The 25,301-nt window shown below is 41.0% G+C and overlaps 3 protein-coding genes across 6 annotated transcripts; 1 reads left to right on the top strand and 2 right to left on the bottom strand.

Annotated features, from left to right (window-relative positions):
- Nucleotides 1-1,694: 1,694 nt before the first annotated feature.
- Nucleotides 1,695-4,745, top strand: LOC105192163 (synaptotagmin-5). Of its 2 annotated transcripts, none has more exons than XM_025303653.1 (8): nt 1,695-1,985; nt 2,460-2,609; nt 2,786-2,979; nt 3,210-3,400; nt 3,474-3,581; nt 3,655-3,775; nt 3,870-4,213; nt 4,282-4,745. In XM_025303653.1, the coding sequence occupies exons 2-8, from the start codon at nt 2,470-2,472 to the stop codon at nt 4,585-4,587; spliced, it is 1,404 nt and encodes a 467-aa protein (XP_025159438.1). In that variant the 5' UTR covers nt 1,695-1,985; nt 2,460-2,469; the 3' UTR covers nt 4,588-4,745. The 2 variants fall into 2 exon arrangements, with proteins under 2 accessions (XP_025159438.1, XP_011154396.1); XM_011156094.3 differs by having other exon boundaries at nt 1,696-1,979.
- A 1,626-nt stretch (nt 4,746-6,371) lies between these two features.
- Nucleotides 6,372-8,753, bottom strand: RpLP1 (ribosomal protein LP1). The gene is made up of 4 exons (XM_025303667.1): nt 8,549-8,753; nt 7,823-7,976; nt 6,683-6,784; nt 6,372-6,470 (listed from the first exon to the last, which is right to left on the bottom strand). The coding sequence occupies exons 1-4, from the start codon at nt 8,618-8,620 to the stop codon at nt 6,457-6,459; spliced, it is 342 nt and encodes a 113-aa protein (XP_025159452.1). The 5' UTR covers nt 8,621-8,753; the 3' UTR covers nt 6,372-6,456.
- Nucleotides 8,754-9,670: 917 nt separating this feature from the next.
- PICK1 (protein interacting with PRKCA 1) lies at nt 9,671-12,999 on the bottom strand. 3 transcript variants are annotated; one of them, XM_011156092.3, is made up of 6 exons: nt 12,602-12,999; nt 12,322-12,471; nt 12,134-12,193; nt 11,343-11,661; nt 11,059-11,254; nt 9,671-10,989 (listed from the first exon to the last, which is right to left on the bottom strand). In XM_011156092.3, exons 1-6 carry the CDS (start codon nt 12,655-12,657, stop codon nt 10,283-10,285), a joined length of 1,488 nt encoding a protein of 495 aa, XP_011154394.2. In that variant the 5' UTR covers nt 12,658-12,999; the 3' UTR covers nt 9,671-10,282. The 3 variants fall into 3 exon arrangements, with proteins under 3 accessions (XP_011154394.2, XP_025159439.1, XP_019701134.1); XM_025303654.1 differs by lacking the exon at nt 12,322-12,471; XM_019845575.2 differs by lacking the exons at nt 12,134-12,193; nt 12,322-12,471 and having other exon boundaries at nt 9,672-10,989.
- Nucleotides 13,000-25,301: the final 12,302 nt, after the last annotated feature.

The raw sequence follows: 25,301 nt of genomic DNA, 5'->3' as shown, positions 1-25,301 counted from the left end.
TTTCATATGGTGTTGTATTTTTATTTATTATTGCACGCAAATTTCATGTTTGTTTCCAGGTGCTTACATCATATTTACATATTTAGTAATATATGTATGTATACTAAAGGGAATAGTAACAAGAGGAGGAGTACTGGTGACAGACTAAATACATAGTCGTTTATAGTTAAATGTAACTAATGAGCTCAGGAATTAACCTTTAGATTTTGTCCTTTTATGTTTCTACTAAGCTCCTTCTATATTCTGCTGATATGAGTTTATCTGGTTAAAATTATTTCTTCAAACAGATATAATATGTTTGTTACTTTCATCAGCATAAGATATTTTCTAATTATCATAGGAGATAATTTTCTAATAGAATGACATAAGAAAAATATTGGCATGATCAACATCTTTGGACAATGTTATATAACTATGTTATATAACTAAAAAATTCAATTTCTTAATATTAATGTATATATTGTAGCGCATACACCGCCAATAAAGCAAGTTAATGAATCGACAATCTACATTTTAATCACATGAGTATAATTTTCTACCGAAGGAAACAATAATTAACACGTTTATCGCCATTGTAATAGCTACAAGCATGCAACCGTATTTTCACGAACTAGTTTTCACAAACTGCGTTACTAGTAACATTAAAAAAGCATTTCTCTACGTAATTTTCTGTCACGTGAGTTGTATTAAATTGTATTAAATTGTACGTTTACCAAGAAGTTGTCAAAATTAAATATTGCCCAAGAATATTTTTATTATAAGTAGTCGATCAAGTGTTTGCCTGAGTCAATTACATTTCATCATATCATGGAGGAAAACGAATACTTTGTAGATCTCGATTTGAAAGAGCAATACGTCGGACCATAATCGAAACTTCGCGTGCAGCGTTAGTAATGACCTTTACTCTTTTTCACGTGCGATGGAAAATGAGATAAAAGAATATGGAAACAAAGAAAGTAAAACTATATCGCTGCTCACGTGCCGCGCCGACACGAGTGTTTTCACGTGCGAAAGATTTCGGTGAACAACAGCGATATCCGCACGAGAGGACGATTTAGGACACGATTACGCACAAAAATCTCAGTAAAGATATCGATTCGACCTATCAGTCTGGTGGGGTAGTCCGTTGTATTTCCCAGTGCCGGCTTTCAACCAGTCCGATCCTGAACCATGATGTAAACTTTCTTTTTTCTCTCTCTCTCTTTCTCTCTTTTTCTCTCTCCATATCTATATCTAAAAAAATATAAAATACTAAATGCTTAAAACATCTAAAGTGAAAGAAATCGTCTGCGATTATATATTATTGTTACATCGCTAGTTCGAAGTGACGGCCGATTAGCGAATTAACGGTGTTGAAGGTCGTAAAAAAGAATAACCATAGCTTCGTGCGACGCGTTCGCGTTTTGCCTGCAACAATATCAGAGAAATATCTAATTTTTCATACGATACAAGGTTCTTTTTTCACAATGAAAATCTAAGCAGTATTTCTTTAAACGTCGCGTGCATCGTTGATGTCGCAACTATGTCGGTGTGTACGTGTGCTTTCTACCGCTGTTCTCCGCTCTCGCTAACCGACTGCTTTTGCGCACAGAGAGAGAGAGAGAGAGAGAGAGAGAGAGAGAGAGAGGGAGGAGGAAGAGGAGAACCGTCCGAAACACGTTCCTCCTTCCGATTCAAGGTCGCTCGATGATTCTTCTTCGCCAGCGGCTAACAAAACGTACGGGCGCACGCGCGGACACGGACGCTCTTTCTCGAGGGGGTCAGTCTACAGGGCGAGAAAGTGATACTACGTTAGCCGTAGTGTACAGTCACGGGGTGGATATGACCTCATCGGACTCGCCAATGAACCACCCCCCGTCTGATGCGATGTCCTAATGCTGGTGACTCGCTCGTTTTCGGGGAATTGTGGAAACACCCCCGTACGTTCGCATCCGCCCCGGCGATGAGAGAATGATGTAACGCTCGCGCAAACGACAGGGGTGAGTGTACGTATTTGTAAGCCCGCTCTCTCCCGTATGTCGGCCCCGGATTTGCGTCTCGCGTCATTTTCAGAAGTGCGTCTCACGCGTTTTCCGCCAACCGCCTGAGAAGTGTCCCTTTTAGACGACTCGGGCGGATGATTTCTTCCGCCTACCAGCATTTATTGTTACACCGACACCGCTTGGATGAAGCGAGCTTGGCGAGTTTAGCGCGACACGCTAATCCTCCGTTGATCCTTTTTCTCGAACTACGCGATCTCACTCGGGCTGATGAGTAAAGAAAGTAAATTTATCGGAGCAAACGTAGTCGTAAGTGATGTCGGTGCAACCGGTGCTTTCGGTCAGGTCGAACGACAGCTGTTGAAGAAACGCGGAGATAACGATTGTGTGTTAGATCTCCCGATCCGCAACACGAGCGAGAGGTCGGATTTTTGCGTCGAAATGTTGCGTCCTTATCATTTTCGACTTTTTGTGATCCAGGTCTATTAAGATGGATGTCCACGGTGCCGGGGTGGTCGCCGTTCTGGGCACGGTTGGTGCCGCTACCGGAGCAATCTCGGCGGTGATCGTCTACACCATTTGTGCGCGTCGCCGCCGATTGCCGCTGCTTACCACGGGACCGCTCAACTGGCATGTATCTTTCCTGGTTCTCTCCTGATAAAACATGACGAAACATGTATCGTCGCAAGCTCGAATTAGCTTGCCTGCTGATATAATTGATGAAGCTGATAACGCTTATTTGTTACCATACAAAGCTTGTTTCTTAACATGTAAGATGATAAATAACGCAATAATATTTTCTTAAGGTTCGAACGAGACCTGCTGGACAGAGCTGAAGAGGCAGCGAGGTCGTCGAAGGATGTTTTGGTCGGCCTGGGCAGCGGTGTCGCGCTTTCACGGGATAACAAGATCTCCAGGCGTAGCAACAGTCAATCGGACGACGACGAATGGCAATCGGATCATGTATTCGACAGCATCGCCAGCGATTCTCCTAGAAGAGGTAACGTGCATCTTTAGAGATTATGGGCCGGTTGTTCCAATCTCTTGGTAAGTTAACTGATAGTTAGATCATATGTCTGTCTTTGTCTAAAGTAAAGAAAAAAACAAAGATAAATATATGATTCAACTATCAATTAACTTAACAAGAAGTTGGAACAACTGGCCCTTTACCGCGAACAATTTAATTTCCTATCGGCGAATCCCGTCAGCGTATTTCTCTTCCTTTTGCAGTTAGACAACATCTCTCGGAATCGGACGACATTCCGCCGTCTCCCATGAGCCCGCTCGCTCCGCCGCTTCCGGAAGGGGCGGTGGTCGCGTCTGAGAAACGTATGGTGATTGTGAAGCCGCCGACGCGGAGTATAGACGGCTCTCATTCTAGATTGAACAGTGTCGAAATCGAGTCAGCTCCACGGCACAAGGTAACGTCATATGGTTTCGCTGCATCTGATCTGACGATTGCGATCAATTACACCACGCGATTTCGTTGCGTAGCTCTCATCCTCCTCCTCAACCTCATCGTCCGATGAAGTTAGGGGTGAATTAAAACTGGGCTTGATCTACGACGAGAACGCCGGGATACTCACCGTCAGGCTTATCGAGGTGATCCATCATTTCTCACATCGCGTATCGCGCGTACTCTACCAAGTTGAAATAACCCTTCCTTGTTTCAAAGGCGCATGATCTTCGCGCTCGCGAATTGAGCGACATCGCGGATCCCTACGCTAAAATACGTTTGCTACCTGATCGCAGCAACGTGTGGCAAACAACGATACACAGGCGCACGTTGAATCCTGGTGAATATCTTTCCATTTTTTCTTCGCAACTCATTAACTCGAGCATTAAGATCTCTTAATCTAATTATCCTCTAATTGCTGTCGCTCGCTATAGTATTCGACGAGGACTTCGTCTTCGAGGTGACGCCCGAGTCGTCGTTGGCCGGCAGAACGTTGGAAATCCTACTCTACGATTTCGATGCGTTCACGAGGCACCGTGGTTTGGGTTACGTGCAACTTCCTTTATCCTCCGTAGCGGATTTAAGCACGGACCTCGTCACCATCACGAAGCCAGTTCTACGATACGGTGCGGAAGGTGGATTTAAAGCGCCACCGTTAGGAGAGCTGATGGTTTCCATCTCGTATCATCCGTCTATAGAGAAACTGACGATCATCGTCGTCAGGGCAAGAAATCTGCCTGTTCTCGACGATCTCGCGAACGCGAATCCATTCGTCAGGGTGTGTACACGTGAATGCACGATTCTTCTTGATCTATTGCTAACTGCTCTGTTATTTCCATGTTTCAGGTGTCGCTCATCCAGGACGGTAAGAGTCTAAAGAAGAAGAAATCGGGCATACAGCGCGAAGCCACTAGTCCTGTATGGAATGATATCCTCAGCTTCGATATCAGTAGCGACGTTCTGTCGAAGTGCATCTTACAGTTATCTGTTTTGCGATCTAACGGCGACCTCTTGGCCAAGTGCGAAGTATCCGCCTCGTGCCAGAGAGAATTATTTCAACGTATATTGTCCGGCAAGGGTGCTTCGGCGCAATGGTTACCGTTATCGGAGCCGGAAGCGCAACGCGCTGATAACAGCGAATCGAAAGATTAAGAGAAAAGACGTTAAAATAATACTTCCGTTAAAATATTAAGTATAAGTATATGAGAAGGCGTTGGTAAACGCAAAATATCGCTGATAATATCGTGACTACTTTGTTGAAAAAATGTCTATTACTGCAGAGAGAGAGAGAGAGAGAGAGAGAGAGAGAGGGAGGGAGGGAGGGAGGGAAAGAAGGAGAACGTAAGAAAAAGCATGGAAGGGAAAGGATATTTAGTCTCGAGGACTCGGTTTTTTCGAATTTTGTTCTGTCTAATTAGATAAAATGGAAAGAGGTTTTTGTCGGACAGTCTGATATTATATATCTTCCTCGAAAAATGATGCAAGTGAAAAGCTAAATCGTAGCTTTCTATGGTACTATTACTTTATCGTAAATTTTTCAGTTTTTTCGGTTGTAAACTTCCGTGATAATCGATCATATTCATAAAGTGTATATTCTTTGCACACACTCTGTAAGGACAATGTACGTTTCGACTTCTGAAATGCGACTTCTTAGTGTGTAACGAGTATTTCTATAAATGCACAACGTGTTATCAATGAATCACAGAGTCTGCCAAGTGCGTTTTGATGAGATGTTTTCAACAGAGAGCTGTGCAATCACCAAATATCTATCTTAAGCTTGTTTATACCGAAAGTCTCGTGTGTATTATATTTACCGCGGATTATGTTAATTCGCAATCTTACGTGCTGCCGATAATAGTAGCTGGATCATTATTTGTGTATTAAATGACGCTCAATATGTTTCATTACATTTATCATCGATTGTATATCTTCTATTTATAACGTTTTACAAAGAGAAAGAGAGAGAGAGATGATAATAGGATTCGTGATGTGCAATGGGTAAAAGAGGTATTTGCACGTGCCATGGTGTTTTGAAGTAATCTCATACAAAATAGTAAAATATTACTACAAGTCTGTGTGCTCTTATTCAATATATTTATGCAAACGAGGAAAAAATATATTCTAAAATTTTTCAGCGATATTTTTCTTTTTCGATGAAAATTGATTTCAAGGAAAGGGATAGAGTGTGCAAATACCCATATTTACGCGCTGTACATCCACATATTTTTATGTACACCGCAACTTATATAACGACTATTTCCGTTCCATATACACCAATTGATTGATAACGATGACAAAAAACGGGATATCACCGTTTACATAGCGTAAAAGCATGAACATGTGAATCGAGTTGAATTATCACCACACGACACGAGATCGTAATAATAATCTCACCCGATTGATTCTATTTATCGTCGGGAAGCATACGAAATTGCTCGCGCTTTGTTACGGGGGTTAGATGATTAGATTAAATGAAAAATCCGTCAATGAAAGCTGGTTCTTTCAACGGAATAATCGTTACTAAACGCCGCGTAAAGCGCGATCGATTGAACTTATATCGTGATGTATCGCCAAACGGCGCACAAGTCATCGAGAACAAATATAGTAACAACGGCTAGAATCGTGATCCTACTCCATTGATAGTATACACATTACCAAAAACATAGAAATTGGGTGTGTATGTGTGTATAACGCAAGAGATAAAAAATTATATATTTTCATTCTACATAGAATTCACCGAACGTAGTCTATGCGCGTATTTCATTGATATATATAATGATATATATATAATATATATATGTATATTAACATACAATATATATATATATATATATAATATATATATAGAGTGTGCAAAGATAACAAAAAAGAAAAACAAGAAAAGTATATCCTTATTGTGAGATCGCTTTTCTATGATGGAAAAGTATATATATATATATATCTTTGTCAAAATGTTTTATTTATTGTACAATATAACTGTACATACAAATGGAATGGACCAACGTAGTGCGATCCTTGAGCTTAGTCGAATAAACCTGTAACCGAAAATAGTGCAATGTGATTAAAATAGTGTTGATTAGTTCGTTGAATAGGAAACAATTCTTTTATATTCTCATTTTGCTATACGATATCGTCATATATATATTCCGTAGCTAATACATGCTATATTAATCATTGAATATTCTTTATAATGTCTACACTTTAGTTATCTTTGTGAAATTAAATGTTATAAATTTGATGCACTTACCAAAGCCCATATCATCGTCCGATTCCTCTTCAGGTTCTTCCTTCTTCTTTTCTTCTTTAGCTGGTGCAGCTTCTGTGCTGGCAGGTGCTGCAGCAGCAGGAGCTGTAAAATCACAATACATATGTTACTTCTCATATGATATTCTTAAAAAGATATTTTGTTTTCTAATATGAAATATTTCTTGAAGAGATATTTATATTTTAACATGTGCTAGAAAGCCCAAAATTATGTTAAAAATTATAATGTTGTAAACCAAACCTGAGTTATATCTTTATTGATAAAACCAAAAGAGCTATTGTTTTCATTTTTCTTTTTCCTCTGATACTGACCGTACTAGCAACATTTTCTAGTCCGGTGGATGAAGAGGACAATATTGTTTTAAATCACACTTTTATATATATATATATATACAGGGTGTATATTATATATATTAGAGATAAATTTAATTTTTTAAATGGAACCCATATTTTTCATTGCATTTGTGTAGCCTATCTTGATTAAGTACTTTGCAAGTTATGAGGCCTAAAAGTTACAGTACTGCCGGCATTACTCAAGGCATACCGCGTGGAGGTTGCACAGTTGGATTTACACCTCTTTATGTGTGTTGTGTATGTTGCGCGCGAAAATGAAAAGAAATTGAGGGATAACAAGAGATAACAGTCGCTGGCGACTCTTTCGAATAGCGGTAACTCAGCATACGCCGCGTTGTGACAATCACGTGCACTACCGTCGACTCGGTGATCCGGCGATACTGTAACTTTCGGGTCTCATAACTTGCAAAATACTTAATGGAAAAATACTTTATTATAGTGTTTTGCAAAGCTGTCAAGATAGGCTACAAGAATATGTAATGAGAAATAGGGATTCTATTTAAAAAATTAAATTTGACTTCCATGTAACCTTGACAACACTTCCAAGTCTTAATAATATTGCCATGTAATGTGCCTTATAAAACCCTACTAACTTTGTATGAAACATCTTTTTCAAAAATATGTACTTAAAAAAAAAAACATCTGAGATGGTTGTTCTGATACACTTTGTATACATATATGCTATATTTTATAAGTAGGTCATATATATAAGTCACACTAGATTGAGTTTTATAATGTTAATATCTTCGCGATAAAAAAATATACATACCTCCAGCTCCTGCAGGTGCGGCACCAACACCAGATCCAATATTAGTGATCAATTCTTTAACATTGATACCTTCCAAGGCTTTGGCAAAAAGCCCTGGCCAATAAGATTCAACGTTAACGTTTGCAGCTTTCAAGATGGTTTGTATTTTTTCTCCCTGTAGGACACAAGCGTAAAAAGTTCAATATAAATTACTCTGCAAAATTACACTAAAATTATACTGATATATTTGTTTACAATAAAGATATTGAGGACTGCTTTAATCATATACGAATTTAATAAATCTTACTTAGAAAATTTTTAAGTATGAGTCTTATTTCTTTATTTTTAATAAAATGTTGGATTGAGACATAAGCAACGTGTTAAAGCTGGATACAGATTTGAGTACGAACGCGCATGAGGCAAGCTGAGGCCACACTGAATGTCTCGATTTGAAAATTTAAGTCTCCACATGAGAACGCATGAGGCAAGTCGAGGCAACTGTTCGACGTTGCTCTGGTCGTTCGGAGTCAGCAGTTCTGTTCTTAATTTTTCGTGTCGTGCTCGGCTATCTTCCGTACACGTGTTCGAATGCGTCCAAATTGAGCACGAATTATCTTTGATGGACCGACAGGGCTCGGCTCAGTTCGAGCCCGTGCGGCACGTGCTCGGCTTACCTCATGCGTGTTCGTGCTCAAGTCTATATCGAGCTTAAGATCACGCGGCATAACCTCCATAAAATGTACTTACCGTTACGGCGATATCATCGTCGACGAGAATCAATGCGGAATAAACGCATGCAAGCTCGGTCTCGGTCGTCATTTTTTTATGTTTAAAATTTATTTACTTAACGTCGGATGGAACTTAATAATTGGTGCAAGTCGTCAATATGACCTTAGCTCTACGAGAGGACAAGCACACAACTGGTCGCACGACGAAAGAAAGAAAGAACAAAACAGGACCGTAACCAGTTCTGGGAGTATTTATTCCCTCCGCAACCTCCTGCGCATGCGTCAACACGTCACACAAGTTTTGATAGGCTTGTGTTTAGTGGTCTGTTCTTTGTAGCTACATTGCTGAACTGGTGCAATAAGCTAGAATGAGAAAACCTATATTTGTCTCACTTTAACTTATTGCATCTGTTCAACAGTGCAGCTACAAAGAACAGACCATAAATATATAATAAAGCGCTCTTGGGGCGAAACCGTTGGGTGCATTCAGTACTACAACCGCTCACTGAGCGTTAAGTGAGCTCTTGCATCTGATTGGTGTATATTTTTAAATCTAAAGGGATATACCAATCAAATGTAAAAGCTCATTGAGCGCTCAGTGAGCGGTTGTAGTACTGAATGCACTCAATGTAATAATGTAAGATTATGGTTGCGTTCCGATATTCACTGCCAATATTGAAAATACATCATTTATGTTACGTATGCTATAGATTTTCAGTGCTGGAATATCAGAACGTAGCCTATACAGAAAAAAAAATAAATGGAAAAAGAAATGGTTCGGGCTCCACAAAAACCCCCAATATTGCATTTAGGCACGAGTATGTTAAGCAATAAACGCGTCACGTATTGACGCATGTGCAGAAAGTTACAGAGAGAATAAATGCTCCCAACATTTCTTTAAATGGTGGTATTTCCGGCTTTCGGGGCGCATGTGTAATAAAAATTGAGGGAGAATTCAAATATATCACATTTCCCAATTTCTCTCTATTGAATAATTTAGAGTTAAAACGAAATTTCTAAAACTTAATTCATAAAAAACCTGCATGTTTATTGTACAAGTATTCACTATAAATTGACATAAACAGCAAAAGAGAAATTATACAATATATAAAGAACAATTTTCTCTTATATCTCAAAACAATAGCTTTGGTATGTACTTTATTCTTTGCAAATATACACCGGTTGTACGTATCATATACAGTATATATATTATTTGATTTATAAATATTAATATATTATACATGTATAGTTCATAAATATCTATATGTCGTGTTCCCACGTATAATTGAAAGGGAAGTATAATTAATGGCATTCTGGCATTAAATATACAAATATATCGTTTCAACTTGATTTATAGAAAATAAAATCTAACGAGAGAAAGCGAAACATGCTTTCAAGATCGTAAGTACGGGATAGCTATTAAAAATATGTATTTTACATCCGCAAGTTACACGTGTATGGGAAGTAGTAATTATAGATTCCATTACCTGTACACAACAAATAATCGCGCAGCGGGACTTGGATACATTCATTTACATCGTAATGAAAAATTCAGTACCTAACCTAACTAGCACGCTGTATTCCGCATCATGATTATCAAGGAATGTATTATGCAGCAATGTATCAAGTATTCGACGCGATCAACACGCGATAATCAAAGAGAGAGATTTCGTACACATATGCCGAACATTATAAAAGTCACGAATGATTCCTCAAAAAGACACAAGATTCTTCAAAAACTCAACGAGTATCGCTACGTGTTGTCAGTCGCCTTCGGCGATATCAGCGGGAAGGTTTGCGTGTCGATGAGGAGCTCTTCGTCCTGGACGTTTTGCTGCTTCTCTTCCGGTTCGTATTCCTCGATATCCTCATGATCTGTTAACGTTTGCGGTCCAGTTGATTTGTACTGGAATGCGGAATGCGACAGGTCGACCTCGACAGGAAATAGCATCACAGCCGACAGCAGATCTCGCGTGCTAGCGTAATACTTGGCCAAGCCTGCTGCGAATTTCTGCAACTGCCATACGACGTCCTGCACGTGCTTGTTGTCGAGCAACTCCAGTTTTACTAATACGTCCGAGCGGAGTTTTGCGAACCTTGCACGAGCCTCCTGCCGACATCTCAACACTAAGCGATATTCATAATTGCCTGTTTCCACGCGATAAAGTGGTTCCTGCAGAGCCGCACAGCTCTGCTCTTCATCGTCCAATTCCTTCACCTTCAGACAGTAAGATAAATATTCAAACTTCGCATCGGCGTATTTGCTGATGGTCAACCGAGTGTCCGGTATAGCCTTGTTGAGATACGTTCCTAAATCGCTCAATATTGGCTTCAGAGTCTTCAACATCGTGACACCAAACTTCTCCATTTGCCTATGCTGCTCTCCAAATTGTCGGAAGGCCTCGCTGGCGCGTGGCTGCGGTTCTCGCACTCCTATCGCGGCGAAAGCGTCTCCGAATACTGAAAAAATCGGATAAGTTAATGTACAATTACGATACGCAGTTATGTGCACTTGAAAAACATAAATACCTTTATAGATTTGAGTCAAGTCAAAGAAAGCGTGTAATGTGGCCTTGGCGTGAGCGACAAGACCTCTGTAAAAATTCTCCGTGCGTTTCAACGCCATTAATCTCTGGACGAGAGCGTCGTTGCAGAGAATGGCTCGCGATAGTCCCAGCGCGTCAGCCGTGGTGCTGCCCATTCCTTCCACTAATCTATGCTTCACCTGTACAAATTTGAAAATTTGCAATTGTACAATTATCGCGAGATGGATTTATCTAAACGTGCCGTCGCATGGTCAATATATTTTTTACCTTCTTAAGAGCGATGTCAAGGGTGCGTCCTTGTTTTGGATCAGCATGTAGCTTGTTGTAATTGATGCTGACCTGCGAATCACAGGACTGTATCATCTTCGCGACCTCTACTTTAGTTTTGCCCCTCACTGACACACCATTTACTGCCACGAGTTCATCGCCTGATTGAAGAGTGCTATCCAATGCAACAGGTGTATTGTCGAAAATTTGTACAATGTACAGACATGGACAGAGTGGCGCACCACCACCAATGCTTATACCAATAAGATTACTGGCATCTTTCTGTATTATGACGTTCCCAGATGTAATGGTCATGCCCCTAATATTTAAAGAAGGTATAAATTTTTAAACAAATACAAATATACAACTGGATCACAAAATGCATAAAAAATGTTCTAGATATAAGAATGGAAATAAATATATAATGTAGCACACGAATAATAATTTGTATATGACACTTAAAAATTATTTTTGTACTAAAAAGAAAAGTTAAAGTCAAAAACAGATATTGCAATTGTGTTATTTATAGAAGCAATATTAAATAATATCTGTATAAAAGAAACACAGGGAAAATTGATTAATATCACTTAAAGTTATACAGATACTTACTTGCATATCAGTGTAGCAAGCTATATATAATGTTTTTAAACTTTGACAAAGATACTTTATTGGAAAGAACTGGCATCTTTATTAATTTCTCATCAGGATACTCAATATTACTCATATGTATCCACATGATTTTATAATATAAATATATTTCACAATGAAAATGCCAAAAAATAAAAACTTACATTTGATTGGCAGGTCTCTGCTGAATATATTGATCTTGTGCGACCAGCTCTATGTCTGGTCTATGTCCCAATATGATAAGCGACAATAGAGAAGAAAGGAATTGAAATTTGGCAGAGAAAGAGACATATGTAAAGCCAAGAACAGAAGAGAAAAATTAATAGAACTGTGACATAAAAATAGTGCATACATGCGATCTTCCATCATAGCCAGTTGGTGCAATTCGACGTTAGCCGATGGTACGGTGGTCAGAGTAACGGAGACTCTATCATCCGAGGTTGATCCACTCAAATTTTGAGGTAAGCCGCTATTGGCGGATAAAGTTAAATCACCTCTCAAACTGTTCCACCGCACCGTGGCATTCAGACATGCATGTTACAACCAAAAGAAAGCACATTGAGACTGTAATGCAGCGTGACAATAAATTATAGCTAATTGGCAATTAAGATTCGCAATCCTCTATAACCAACATTTTGTCCTCCTCGAAGAAGAAATCATCCTCAAAATCCATGCCTAATCCCGTCATATTCGTTCGACACGAACGGTTAGCACACTCGTTAATTGTTTCCGATTTTCCTCTTGCAACTTCTGTACGACCTTATTCAGTGTCAGTAAAAAATAAACTGTCTTCCGGGATAAGTGACCCGGTGTTAATCTTGTCTAATGAGCTATTTGAAACTATAAGAATGTTATTTGTAGCTAGTATGTCAGTTGATGAAGCAAAACATTGATTGATGTTCAATTCTACATTTAGAAGGGAACAAGGATAGAGTGATTTAACGATCTAACATCGACAATAAACAATATAAATTCTATGCGAGGCGTGTTCCTATCAATTTCCCCGTCACTCGTAGACGTATCCACAAAACAGGTGTCAAATTCGCATTATGATCCATGTAGAAGGGAAACTCAATCGTGCACCGACTCTATCCAACGATATCGCCGAAATCTTGCTCGCTATTCCCTCAAAATCGACGAATCAGAGTACTTCGTTCGTTTGAGATCACGTTGCCATTGGCAATCATAGATAAACACAGGACCCATCGTTGGTCTTGAATTAAACGCGAGAGTTTACCGTCTTGCGAGCTTGGCACACTTCATGGCAATGTCGCGTCGTCGCGACGCGCCGCGCTGTGTCGCTCTCCCGGTTCAACCAGAGAGAAACCTGAGAGCGGTCAATACGACATTTTCTGCGACACCGACTTTCCGCACTGGGAAAGGACGCCATCTGCATCCATTTTGAGAGAGGAACTACGATAAGTACATCCACTTTCAGGTCTCGGTGGTAAAATCTGCATGTAGTGGAAGTCCATGCTACATCCATTTTCAGGTGGTTTATGTCCGTGCTGCAACCACAGTTGCCATCTCTATGCCAGACTATGCCCGGTGGTCTAAAAAGAACAAGGGCGGAGAGGGGGAGGAGCAGAAAAACAAAAATACGTATTAAATGTTAAATCTTCGAATATATATTGCCGTATCAAAGTCTCTTCTATAATAAACAATTTGACATGTATGGAGACGCATGATGTATCATTGCCCGTGTCCCGTTCATTCGTCCTGTTTCTTAATTCAGCATCCCGTCCGTTCCGGACATTCGCTCGTGGCACTGACAGTGGCCGTCGGTGAGCATTCGATCCGCTCGGAGGAGCACGTGTTAATTAACGCGACGAGACTCCGATTATAAATATCCCGCGAGTCGACGAAATATTTGAAATTTTAACAAAAGCATCAAAGTTGATGTTGTCATGGGTAAAATCTCATGGTATATATTTTCTTATTTTCGAAATAAAAAAAGCCAAACGAATGCAATTAAATGTTATTTATCATCATTGAATATTAGATGAAAAGTAGAAGAGTTATTGTCCGCAGCGGATAATCTCCCTGTATAAAATGTCGAACTGAAACATATTAAAAAGTATTGACATTTTGAATACGTCTGAATTCTGCTTTCTGATCCGAAGAAAGGGACTAAAGGTATTAGTTCCCATTAAATTTCACCGCGCTAAATGCGAGATGGCAGTAGTGAATGCTTCGCATTAACAAGAATTCAATTCGTTTCAAATATGCCTTGTATTCAATCGCAATCGATAATTTTTAAATGCGAACTTTCGTATTGAAAAATATTCACTTCTTCTTCTAATCGTTTTCGGATTCAGAGGCATACAAGATTTTCACGTTCTATTCCCCGTCGCATTAAAAAGTATTCACCCGCGATCCAATCTGAGAGCAGAATTCACGACAAAATCTCGTGAATGCGAAACAATACTTTTAAATACGACATTTTATATAGGACTAATATTTAATAAGAGCGCGACTAAATTCGCATAGGATGAAATTCCATTCTTTAACGCTACCATGACCTTTAATTATTCTCTGAAAACGGCGTCACAACAACTTACACTCTGCATAATTGCTAACACATTTTCTAATCGTACACATTCCTCTTTAATTAACATAAAGCTAACAAATGTCCGATGCTTCGACAGAGTAATTTTCTTTATTTTCAGTAATCAATAAATAGAGTGCATCAATGTCGCGTACAGTTGAAGGCCTTCTCGCATTCCCCTCGTCGTTCCGAAACCTTCGAGAAAACAAGAGACGCTCAAAGGCAAGTCTCTTGCTTCAACCGCCGCTGAGGCCCGCAATGTTTACATCGCGCCGATTGTGTTGATCGGCTCGCGAGCGACGACACTTTTTGCCCTTCGTATTATAATACTCGCGCACCTCATGTATTCGACCTCATTCCATCAGCAGCAGCCGTGCGCGACGCTCTCGTCACTTCCGTCTCGTGTAATTAAAAGAAATATATCTCGTCGGTCCTCGAGATACTCAATCAGCATCGCGTCGGCATCTCATTCATTAACTGCACCGTCGAATCGCGAGTATCAGCATTAGAAGCGTGAGCGAGTGAAATCCGGAGGACTTCAGCAGTCGAGAAGCAGAACGCCGGCAAAGATACGTCACGTTTCCAGGTATGTGGAATCATTTATTACGCGGGAGGTCTCCGATAACGAGAGCGTACGTTTGACGAATTTTCCGGGAATAAGAAGTCGGAATTTCGCGCTCGGCATTCACAATCCGTCATCATCCGACTAGTAATCATCACTTTATGAATTTATAATTACTCTCGTCGATCTCTGTCTGTCTATCTATTTATTCCGTTGTTGTATACAAAAGATATTGATCCAGACAGAGACGGATAACGGTCCATGGACGTGGATCTCGAATTCATCATGTTCTCAATCAAACATTCTGAATCATTCCCAATTCCTGTGTGAGAATATTGGTCTTGTGTAGAATATTCAACGTCATATCGCTTCTTAGACTGCGATCGTTTTTGTTTTCGGTCAGCGCTTCTTTCAAGTTTGTTTATTCTTGTTACGGGATCTGAATTTAAATGTCCATCCGTAAAAGAATATTTTCGAGAGCACACAACTGTTGTCTCCGCTTCTTATTGTCATTTTCTTTCGTCAGCTCTTTCAAAAGCTCCTATCTAGACATTCAATGTCAATAAAGAAAAAAAAATCGTAGCGAATATTCTCCACTCATCCCGACCAACCATTTTTTCTCTACCGTAGCTTACCAACCAAGAACGCTAAATTTTTGTTCCAGACGTTGCGGGAAGCAAGTCCGGCGGACGCGGATGCCGCACCGGAGGATCCGGTTCGGGCAGAGCAAGGTCGGCCGGAAGGTAAAGTTTACAAGTTTCCTACACATCTGTGTTCAACTCTTTACGATCTTTGCCTTTGTAACTTGCTCTTCATCAGCTCTCTTGAAAGCTTCAAGTCCCATTTAAATTTTCAATGTTGGAACAAAAATATAAAGATAAAAATTCCGTATCAAAATATATCCGTATTTTCGATTGGTCCCGATCAAAGATATTCTCTCTCTACCGCAGGTTATCAACCGGGAAAATTATTTTTCTGTTTCAGTTGTTGCGGAAAGCAACAGTAATCCGGTGGACGCGGATGCCGCACCGGAGGATCCGGTTCGGGCGAAGCAGAGTCGGCTTGAAGGTAAGTTTACAAGTTTATTATAGTCCTCTGTTTGACTTGGCGATCTAGAGCTGGGATATAATTTCCGGCTCGACTTGAATTACGATCGCAGAGGGTAAACTACTCTTTTACTCGCCCGCACTCGTTGGTCAAATCTGATGAGCAAATGTGAATTTTTTGTTACAGAGTTGAAGCGGAACGTGGCCGGCTCTGACTGCAAGTCGTTTCGGTGAGTCAAAATGAAAAGAGAAACAAAATTCTGCATGACGGATGTGGGACTAAAAAATATCGTTCGAGTCAATGCGAATTGCAAATAGATACTTGCATGTGTGTATTTGTGACGTTGAATAAAATACATTGCTCGAAACAATCAGGGGATTACTTGATCGATAGCCTACATTACATACAAGATTTAAAATACTGAATGATTCTCTTTTGATGTTCAGTCATCTGAATAAGAGAATATTCATATGTACAAACGCGACACCGACATCAGCTGCTTTATTTTTATTTTTCAAGCGGGCCGCAGAATTACTTAACGATTTAATTATTTGACAATATTCAATTGTCCGTATAAAATATATTCATACCTAAATGCCGATATCGTTAGCTACTTTTCTTTTATTTGCAAAACAGGCTGTAGAATTATTTGACAATATTGTCCATTCATCACAATCCCTATTGTCTCGAGTAGCGTATAATGCGCGTAGAAATTGCGCCAGCGTACGCCGAGCTTGAGGTATCCTCGCTCGCGTGCCTTTGAATATCGCGACCGCGGTTGTCAATATACGCGTTTTTACTCGCGTTGCTAACAAAGAAAACTTAAATTCTCATTTCGCCAAAGTATCGCGAACGTAAGCTTCATCGTGACAGAGCTATAATGCGTGAAAACTTTGCCCCGCTCCTCTCTCTTTGCGCTTCCTAAAGGGGACCGGTTTCTGATTGTCTAATCTTTCCTCGCATGCATTCGCGTCGCGAATATTTCACTCGTAGATATCGATAATCTCACATTTTCGCAACTTTTCAGACGCAATCGCGAAAAGCACCGTAAAAATCCGTTGGACGAGTCAATAAATTTTCACACAGTTCTTACTCCTCGCCGATCGAGTTTATAGAGTCCGTTTCGCAGCGCGCAAAAAGTTTCCACCGATGGCGAGTAAAACGTTCGTTAATTGATGTAAATATCGCCGTTCTAATACCGCGTATCGACCGCGTCGCGGAAGTGTGATGAAAGTGTAGCGATCACCGTGGGACGATCTGCAAGATGGATGTTGAGCGACATGGAGAGCGGCAGCGGACATGGGCGGACATTGGTGTATCTGGTTGGATGCAACAGGACATCATCAATATCATCATTGGTGAGTGTCTGACTTAAAGCTCGCAGAAAGAACTTTTATTATTACTTTATTATTACTTTTATTATTACATTGTGCATGTCGCAAATTTGCATTGACTCTTGTAACGAAAAATATATTCCATGAATTATTGTCTTATATTATTGCCATATATTGCTGCCACATATTGTTGCCATATATTGTTGGCATATATTGTTGCCATATATTGTTGCCGTATATTATTACCATATATTATTCCCATATATTGCCATGTATTTTCGCCATATATTATGGCCACTTGAAATCGCGCGAGTAATCAAGAAAACTGAATTTATCGGTAATCGCAAAGGCGCGGCAGACGTTACAAATGGATGTTAGCAGCCGGTCTCAGGGTTGACCGATAACAATACTATTGCTGCAATTTAACTTTAAACAACAGCGGCCTCAGATCGCAAGAAACTTTTTATCGCGGACTAACCTTTCGAACGGAATGTTCCCGAGAAGTGCTGTTGAGATAAATGGAAGTTATAAGCGAACCTCATCGATAGCATATTTAACCTTCGATATCTCCTAAAGGTCTCAAGATACAGGAACGCTCTTTTGCAATATGGTTCTATATCAACCCTAATTTGACCATAAACCTCGACTTTCAATTCACAGTAGAAACGGAGATATTAACATCACAAGTTAAACATTTTAACTTACTATATCTCCTAAACGGTTCAAGATACAGGAACGCGCTCTTGCCACAATGTAGTCCTATACCAACCCTATACCAACCCTAATCTTAGCATAAATTTCCACTCTCAATTCCTAGTAGAAGCGGAGATATCAAAGGTAAAAGTTGGAAAATTTTAACCTTCCATATCTCCTAAAACTAGAAACACAGGAGTGTTTCTTGCACCAAAATATAGTCCTCTCAAAACTCTACATTTCACCATTAATTACGACTGTCAACTCCCAGCAGCAGCGGAGATATCAACGGAAAAGTCGGAAAACTTTAACTTTCGATATCTCCTAAACGACTAGAGATACAGGCCTGCTTCTTGCAACAAAATGTGGTGCTCTAAAAACCAAACATTTCACCATTAATTAAGACTCTCAACTCCCAGTATATGCAGTGATATCTACGGAAAAAATTGGAAAAATTTAATATTCGATATCTCCTAAACGACAAGAGATACAGGCCTGTTTCTGGCACCAAAATAAAGTCCTCTCAAAACCCCACATTTTCCCGTGAATGACGACCCTCTGCTCCCAGTAGAAGCGGAGATATCAACGGAGAAAGGTTCGAAAACTTTAATCTTCGATATATCCTAAACGGTTAAAGATACAGGCCTGGCTCTAGCACCAAATTAAAGTCCTCTCAAAACCCTACATTTTCGACTACATGGACGACTCTCTACTCCCAGTAGAAGCGGAGATATCACGGAGAAGCTGGAGAAAGGTTGGAAAACTTTAATCTTCGATATCTCCTAAACGGTTAGAGATACAGGCCTGGCTCTGGCACCAAATTAAAGTCCTCTCAAAACCCCACGTTTTCCCGTGAATGACGACCCTCTGCTCCCAGTAGAAGCGGAGATATCAACAGAGAAAGGTTCGAAAACTTTAACCTTCGATATCTCCTAAACGGTTAGAGATACAGGCTTCGGACTGGTACCAAATTAAAGTCCTCTCAAAACCCTACATTTTCGACTAAGTGACGACTCTCTACTCCCAGTAGAAGCGGAGATATCAACGGAGAAAGGTTGGAAAACTTTAATCTTCGATATCTCCTAAACGGTTAGAGATACAGGCCTGGCTCTGGCACCAAATTAAAGTCCTCTCAAAACCCTACATTTTCCACTACATGGACGACTCTCTACTCCCAGTAGAAGCGGAGATATCGACGGAGGAAGGCTGGATATCGACGGAGAAAGGCTTGGAAAACTTTAACCTTCGATATCTCCTAAACGGTTAGAGATACAGGCCTCGGTCTGGCACCAAATTAAAGTCCTCTCAAAACCCTACATTTTGCCGTAAGTGACGACTCTCTACTCCCAGTAGAAGCGGAGATATCAACGGAGAAAGGTTGGAAAACTTTAACCTTCGATATCTCCTAAACGGTTAGAGATACAGGACTCGGTCTGGCACCAAATTAAAGTCCTCTCAAAACCCTACATTTTGACTACATGGACGACTCTCTACTCCCAGTAGAAGCGGAGATATCGACGGATGAAGTCTGGATATCGATGGAGAAAGGCTTGGAAAACTTTAACCTTCGATATCTCCTAAACGGTTAGAGATACAGGCTTCGGACTGGTACCAAATTAAAGCCCTTTCAAAACCCTACATTTTGGACTACATGGACGACTCTCTACTCCCAGTAGAAGCGGAGATATCGACGGATGAAGCTGATTCGAGAGAAATGCTGGAAAACTTTAACCTTCGATATCTCCTAAACGGTTAGAGATACAGGCTTCGGACTGGCACCAAATTAAAGCCCTTTCAAAACCCTACATTTTGGACTACATGGACGACTCTCTACTCCCAGTAGAAGCGGAGATATCGACGGATGAAGGCTGGATATCGATAGAGAAAGGTTGGAAAACTTTAACCTTCGATATCTCCTAAACGGTTAGAGATACAGGCTTCGGACTGGTACCAAATTAAAGCCCTTTCAAAACCCTACATTTTGGACTACAATGACGACCCTCTACTCCCAGTAGAAGCGGAGATATCGACGGATGAAGCTGATTCGGGAGAAAGGCTGGAAAACTTTAACCTTCGATATCTCCTAAACGGTTAGAGATACAGGCTTCGGACTGGTACCAAATTAAAGCCCTTTCAAAACCCTACATTTTGCGCTACATGGACGACTCTCTACTCCCAGTAGAAGCGGAGATATCGACGGAGAAAGCTGGTGGAAAACTTTAACCTTCGATATCTCCTAAACGGTTAGAGATACAGGCCTGGTTCTGGCACCAAATTAAAGCCCTCTCAAAACCCTACATTTTGCCGTAAGGGACGACTCTCTACTCCCAGTAGAAGCGGAGATATCGACGGAGAAAGGTTGGAAAACTTTAACCTTCGATATCTCCTAAACGGTTAGAGATACAGGCTTCGGACTGGTACCAAATTAAAGCCCTTTCAAAACCCTACATTTTGGACTACATGGACGACTCTCTACTCCCAGTAGAAGCGGAGATATCGACGGATGAAGGCTGGATATCGACGGAGAAAGGTTGGAAAACTTTAACCTTCGATATCTCCTAAACGGTTAGAGATACAGGCTTGGTCTGGCACCAAATTAAAGTCCTCTCAAAACCCTACATTTTGCCGTAAGTGACGACTCTCTACTCCCAGTAGAAGCGGAGATATCAACGGAGAAAGCTTGGAAAACTTTAACCTTCGATATCTCCTAAACGGTTAGAGATACAGGCCTGGTTCTGGCACCAAATTAAAGTCCTCTCAAAACCCTACATTTTGCCGTAAGTGACGACTCTCTACTCCCAGTAGAAGCGGAGATATCGACGGAGAAAGCTTGGAAAACTTTAACCTTCGATATCTCCTAAACGGTTAGAGATACAGGCCTGGTTCTGGCACCAAATTAAAGTCCTCTCAAAACCCTACATTTTGCCGTAAGTGACGACTCTCTACTCCCAGTAGAAGCGGAGATATCACGGAGAAAGCTTGGAAAACTTTAACCTTCGATATCTCCTAAACGGTTAGAGATACAGGCCTGGTTCTGGCACCAAATTAAAGTCCTCTCAAAACCCTACATTTTGCCGTAAGTGACGACTCTCTACTCCCAGTAGAAGCGGAGATATCACGGAGAAAGCTGGGAAAACTTTAACCTTCGATATCTCCTAAACGGTTAGAGATACAGGCCTGGTTCTGGCACCAAATTAAAGTCCTCTCAAAACCCTACATTTTGCCGTAAGTGACGACTCTCTACTCCCAGTAGAAGCGGAGATATCAACGGAGAAAGCTTGGAAAACTTTAACCTTCGATATCTCCTAAACGGTTAGAGATACAGGCCTGGTTCTGGCACCAAATTAAAGTCCTCTCAAAACCCTACATTTTGCCGTAAGTGACGACTCTCTACTCCCAGTAGAAGCGGAGATATCAACGGAGAAAGCTTGGAAAACTTTAACCTTCGATATCTCCTAAACGGTTAGAGATACAGGCCTGGTTCTGGCACCAAATTAAAGTCCTCTCAAAACCCTACATTTTGCCGTAAGTGACGACTCTCTACTCCCAGTAGAAGCGGAGATATCAACGGAGAAAGCTTGGAAAACTTTAACCTTCGATATCTCCTAAACGGTTAGAGATACAGGCCTGGTTCTGGCACCAAATTAAAGTCCTCTCAAAACCCTACATTTTGCCGTAAGTGACGACTCTCTACTCCCAGTAGAAGCGGAGATATCAACGGAGAAAGCTTGGAAAACTTTAACCTTCGATATCTCCTAAACGGTTAGAGATACAGGCCTGGTTCTGGCACCAAATTAAAGTCCTCTCAAAACCCTACATTTTGCCGTAAGTGACGACTCTCTACTCCCAGTAGAAGCGGAGATATCAACGGAGAAAGCTTGGAAAACTTTAACCTTCGATATCTCCTAAACGGTTAGAGATACAGGCCTGGTTCTGGCACCAAATTAAAGTCCTCTCAAAACCCTACATTTTGCCGTAAGTGACGACTCTCTACTCCCAGTAGAAGCGGAGATATCACGGAGAAAGCTTGGAAAACTTTAACCTTCGATATCTCCTAAACGGTTAGAGATACAGGCCTGGTTCTGGCACCAAATTAAAGTCCTCTCAAAACCCTACATTTTGCCGTAAGTGACGACTCTCTACTCCCAGTAGAAGCGGAGATATCACGGAGAAAGCTTGGAAAACTTTAACCTTCGATATCTCCTAAACGGTTAGAGATACAGGCCTGGTTCTGGCACCAAATTAAAGTCCTCTCAAAACCCTACATTTTGCCGTAAGTGACGACTCTCTACTCCCAGTAGAAGCGGAGATATCAACGGAGAAAGCTTGGAAAACTTTAACCTTCGATATCTCCTAAACGGTTAGAGATACAGGCCTGGTTCTGGCACCAAATTAAAGTCCTCTCAAAACCCTACATTTTGCCGTAAGTGACGACTCTCTACTCCCAGTAGAAGCGGAGATATCAACGGAGAAAGCTTGGAAAACTTTAACCTTCGATATCTCCTAAACGGTTAGAGATACAGGCCTGGTTCTGGCACCAAATTAAAGTCCTCTCAAAACCCTACATTTTGCCGTAAGTGACGACTCTCTACTCCCAGTAGAAGCGGAGATATCGACGGAGAAAGCTTGGAAAACTTTAACCTTCGATATCTCCTAAACGGTTAGAGATACAGGCCTGGTTCTGGCACCAAATTAAAGTCCTCTCAAAACCCTACATTTTGCCGTAAGTGACGACTCTCTACTCCCAGTAGAAGCGGAGATATCAACGGAGAAAGCTTGGAAAACTTTAACCTTCGATATCTCCTAAACGGTTAGAGATACAGGCCTGGTTCTGGCACCAAATTAAAGTCCTCTCAAAACCCTACATTTTGCCGTAAGTGACGACTCTCTACTCCCAGTAGAAGCGGAGATATCGACGGAGAAAGCTTGGAAAACTTTAACCTTCGATATCTCCTAAACGGTTAGAGATACAGGCCTGGTTCTGGCACCAAATTAAAGTCCTCTCAAAACCCTACATTTTGCCGTAAGTGACGACTCTCTACTCCCAGTAGAAGCGGAGATATCGACGGAGAAAGCTTGGAAAACTTTAACCTTCGATATCTCCTAAACGGTTAGAGATACAGGCCTGGTTCTGGCACCAAATTAAAGTCCTCTCAAAACCCTACATTTTGCCGTAAGTGACGACTCTCTACTCCCAGTAGAAGCGGAGATATCAACGGAGAAAGCTTGGAAAACTTTAACCTTCGATATCTCCTAAACGGTTAGAGATACAGGCCTGGTTCTGGCACCAAATTAAAGTCCTCTCAAAACCCTACATTTTGCCGTAAGTGACGACTCTCTACTCCCAGTAGAAGCGGAGATATCAACGGAGAAAGCTTGGAAAACTTTAACCTTCGATATCTCCTAAACGGTTAGAGATACAGGCCTGGTTCTGGCACCAAATTAAAGTCCTCTCAAAACCCTACATTTTGCCGTAAGTGACGACTCTCTACTCCCAGTAGAAGCGGAGATATCAACGGAGAAAGCTTGGAAAACTTTAACCTTCGATATCTCCTAAACGGTTAGAGATACAGGCCTGGTTCTGGCACCAAATTAAAGTCCTCTCAAAACCCTACATTTTGCCGTAAGTGACGACTCTCTACTCCCAGTAGAAGCGGAGATATCAACGGAGAAAGCTTGGAAAACTTTAACCTTCGATATCTCCTAAACGGTTAGAGATACAGGCCTGGTTCTGGCACCAAATTAAAGTCCTCTCAAAACCCTACATTTTGCCGTAAGTGACGACTCTCTACTCCCAGTAGAAGCGGAGATATCAACGGAGAAAGCTTGGAAAACTTTAACCTTCGATATCTCCTAAACGGTTAGAGATACAGGCCTGGTTCTGGCACCAAATTAAAGTCCTCTCAAAACCCTACATTTTGCCGTAAGTGACGACTCTCTACTCCCAGTAGAAGCGGAGATATCAACGGAGAAAGCTTGGAAAACTTTAACCTTCGATATCTCCTAAACGGTTAGAGATACAGGCCTGGTTCTGGCACCAAATTAAAGTCCTCTCAAAACCCTACATTTTGCCGTAAGTGACGACTCTCTACTCCCAGTAGAAGCGGAGATATCAACGGAGAAAGCTTGGAAAACTTTAACCTTCGATATCTCCTAAACGGTTAGAGATACAGGCCTGGTTCTGGCACCAAATTAAAGTCCTCTCAAAACCCTACATTTTGCCGTAAGTGACGACTCTCTACTCCCAGTAGAAGCGGAGATATCAACGGAGAAAGCTTGGAAAACTTTAACCTTCGATATCTCCTAAACGGTTAGAGATACAGGCCTGGTTCTGGCACCAAATTAAAGTCCTCTCAAAACCCTACATTTTGCCGTAAGTGACGACTCTCTACTCCCAGTAGAAGCGGAGATATCACGGAGAAAGCTTGGAAAACTTTAACCTTCGATATCTCCTAAACGGTTAGAGATACAGGCCTGGTTCTGGCACCAAATTAAAGTCCTCTCAAAACCCTACATTTTGCCGTAAGTGACGACTCTCTACTCCCAGTAGAAGCGGAGATATCGACGGAGAAAGCTTGGAAAACTTTAACCTTCGATATCTCCTAAACGGTTAGAGATACAGGCCTGGTTCTGGCACCAAATTAAAGTCCTCTCAAAACCCTACATTTTGCCGTAAGTGACGACTCTCTACTCCCAGTAGAAGCGGAGATATCGACGGAGAAAGCTTGGAAAACTTTAACCTTCGATATCTCCTAAACGGTTAGAGATACAGGCCTGGTTCTGGCACCAAATTAAAGTCCTCTCAAAACCCTACATTTTGCCGTAAGTGACGACTCTCTACTCCCAGTAGAAGCGGAGATATCGACGGAGAAAGCTTGGAAAACTTTAACCTTCGATATCTCCTAAACGGTTAGAGATACAGGCCTGGTTCTGGCACCAAATTAAAGTCCTCTCAAAACCCTACATTTTGCCGTAAGTGACGACTCTCTACTCCCAGTAGAAGCGGAGATATCGACGGAGAAAGCTTGGAAAACTTTAACTTCATATCTCCTAAACGGTTAGAGATACAATCCCGGTTCTGGCACCAAATTAAAATCCTCTACAAAACCCTACATTTTCACGTAAGTGACGACTCTCTACTCCCAGGT

The sequence above is a fragment of the Harpegnathos saltator genome, unplaced genomic scaffold (genome assembly GCF_003227715.2).
Source record: "Harpegnathos saltator strain DR-91 unplaced genomic scaffold, Hsal_v8.6 scaffold56, whole genome shotgun sequence".
Classification (NCBI taxonomy): domain Eukaryota; kingdom Metazoa; phylum Arthropoda; class Insecta; order Hymenoptera; family Formicidae; genus Harpegnathos; species Harpegnathos saltator.
The sequence above is the reverse complement of the archived record's forward strand: the minus strand, read 5'-3'. Positions and strand labels throughout refer to the sequence as shown.

What these genes read in the sequence shown, in the direction of transcription:
- PICK1 (XM_011156092.3), bottom strand. Translation starts at nt 12,657, where the DNA reads ATGACGGGATTAGGCATGGATTTTGAGGATGATTTCTTCTTCGAGGAG. An exon ending in TTGACATCGCTCTTAAGAAG is followed by an intron (nt 11,255 to 11,342) that starts GTAAAAAATATA and finishes AAATTTGTACAG; the next exon opens with GTGAAGCATAGATTAGTGGA. An exon ending in CTTGACTCAAATCTATAAAG is followed by an intron (nt 10,990 to 11,058) that starts GTATTTATGTTT and finishes CGATTTTTTCAG; the next exon opens with TATTCGGAGACGCTTTCGCC.
- RpLP1 (XM_025303667.1), bottom strand. Translation starts at nt 8,620, where the DNA reads ATGACGACCGAGACCGAGCTTGCATGCGTTTATTCCGCATTGATTCTC. An exon ending in ACGATGATATCGCCGTAACG is followed by an intron (nt 7,977 to 8,548) that starts GTAAGTACATTT and finishes TGTGTCCTACAG; the next exon opens with GGAGAAAAAATACAAACCAT. An exon ending in CGCACCTGCAGGAGCTGGAG is followed by an intron (nt 6,785 to 7,822) that starts GTATGTATATTT and finishes GTGATTTTACAG; the next exon opens with CTCCTGCTGCTGCAGCACCT.
- LOC105192163 (XM_025303653.1), top strand. Translation starts at nt 2,470, where the DNA reads ATGGATGTCCACGGTGCCGGGGTGGTCGCCGTTCTGGGCACGGTTGGT. An exon ending in CAGCGATTCTCCTAGAAGAG is followed by an intron (nt 2,980 to 3,209) that starts GTAACGTGCATC and finishes TTCCTTTTGCAG; the next exon opens with TTAGACAACATCTCTCGGAA. An exon ending in CAGGCGCACGTTGAATCCTG is followed by an intron (nt 3,776 to 3,869) that starts GTGAATATCTTT and finishes CGCTCGCTATAG; the next exon opens with TATTCGACGAGGACTTCGTC.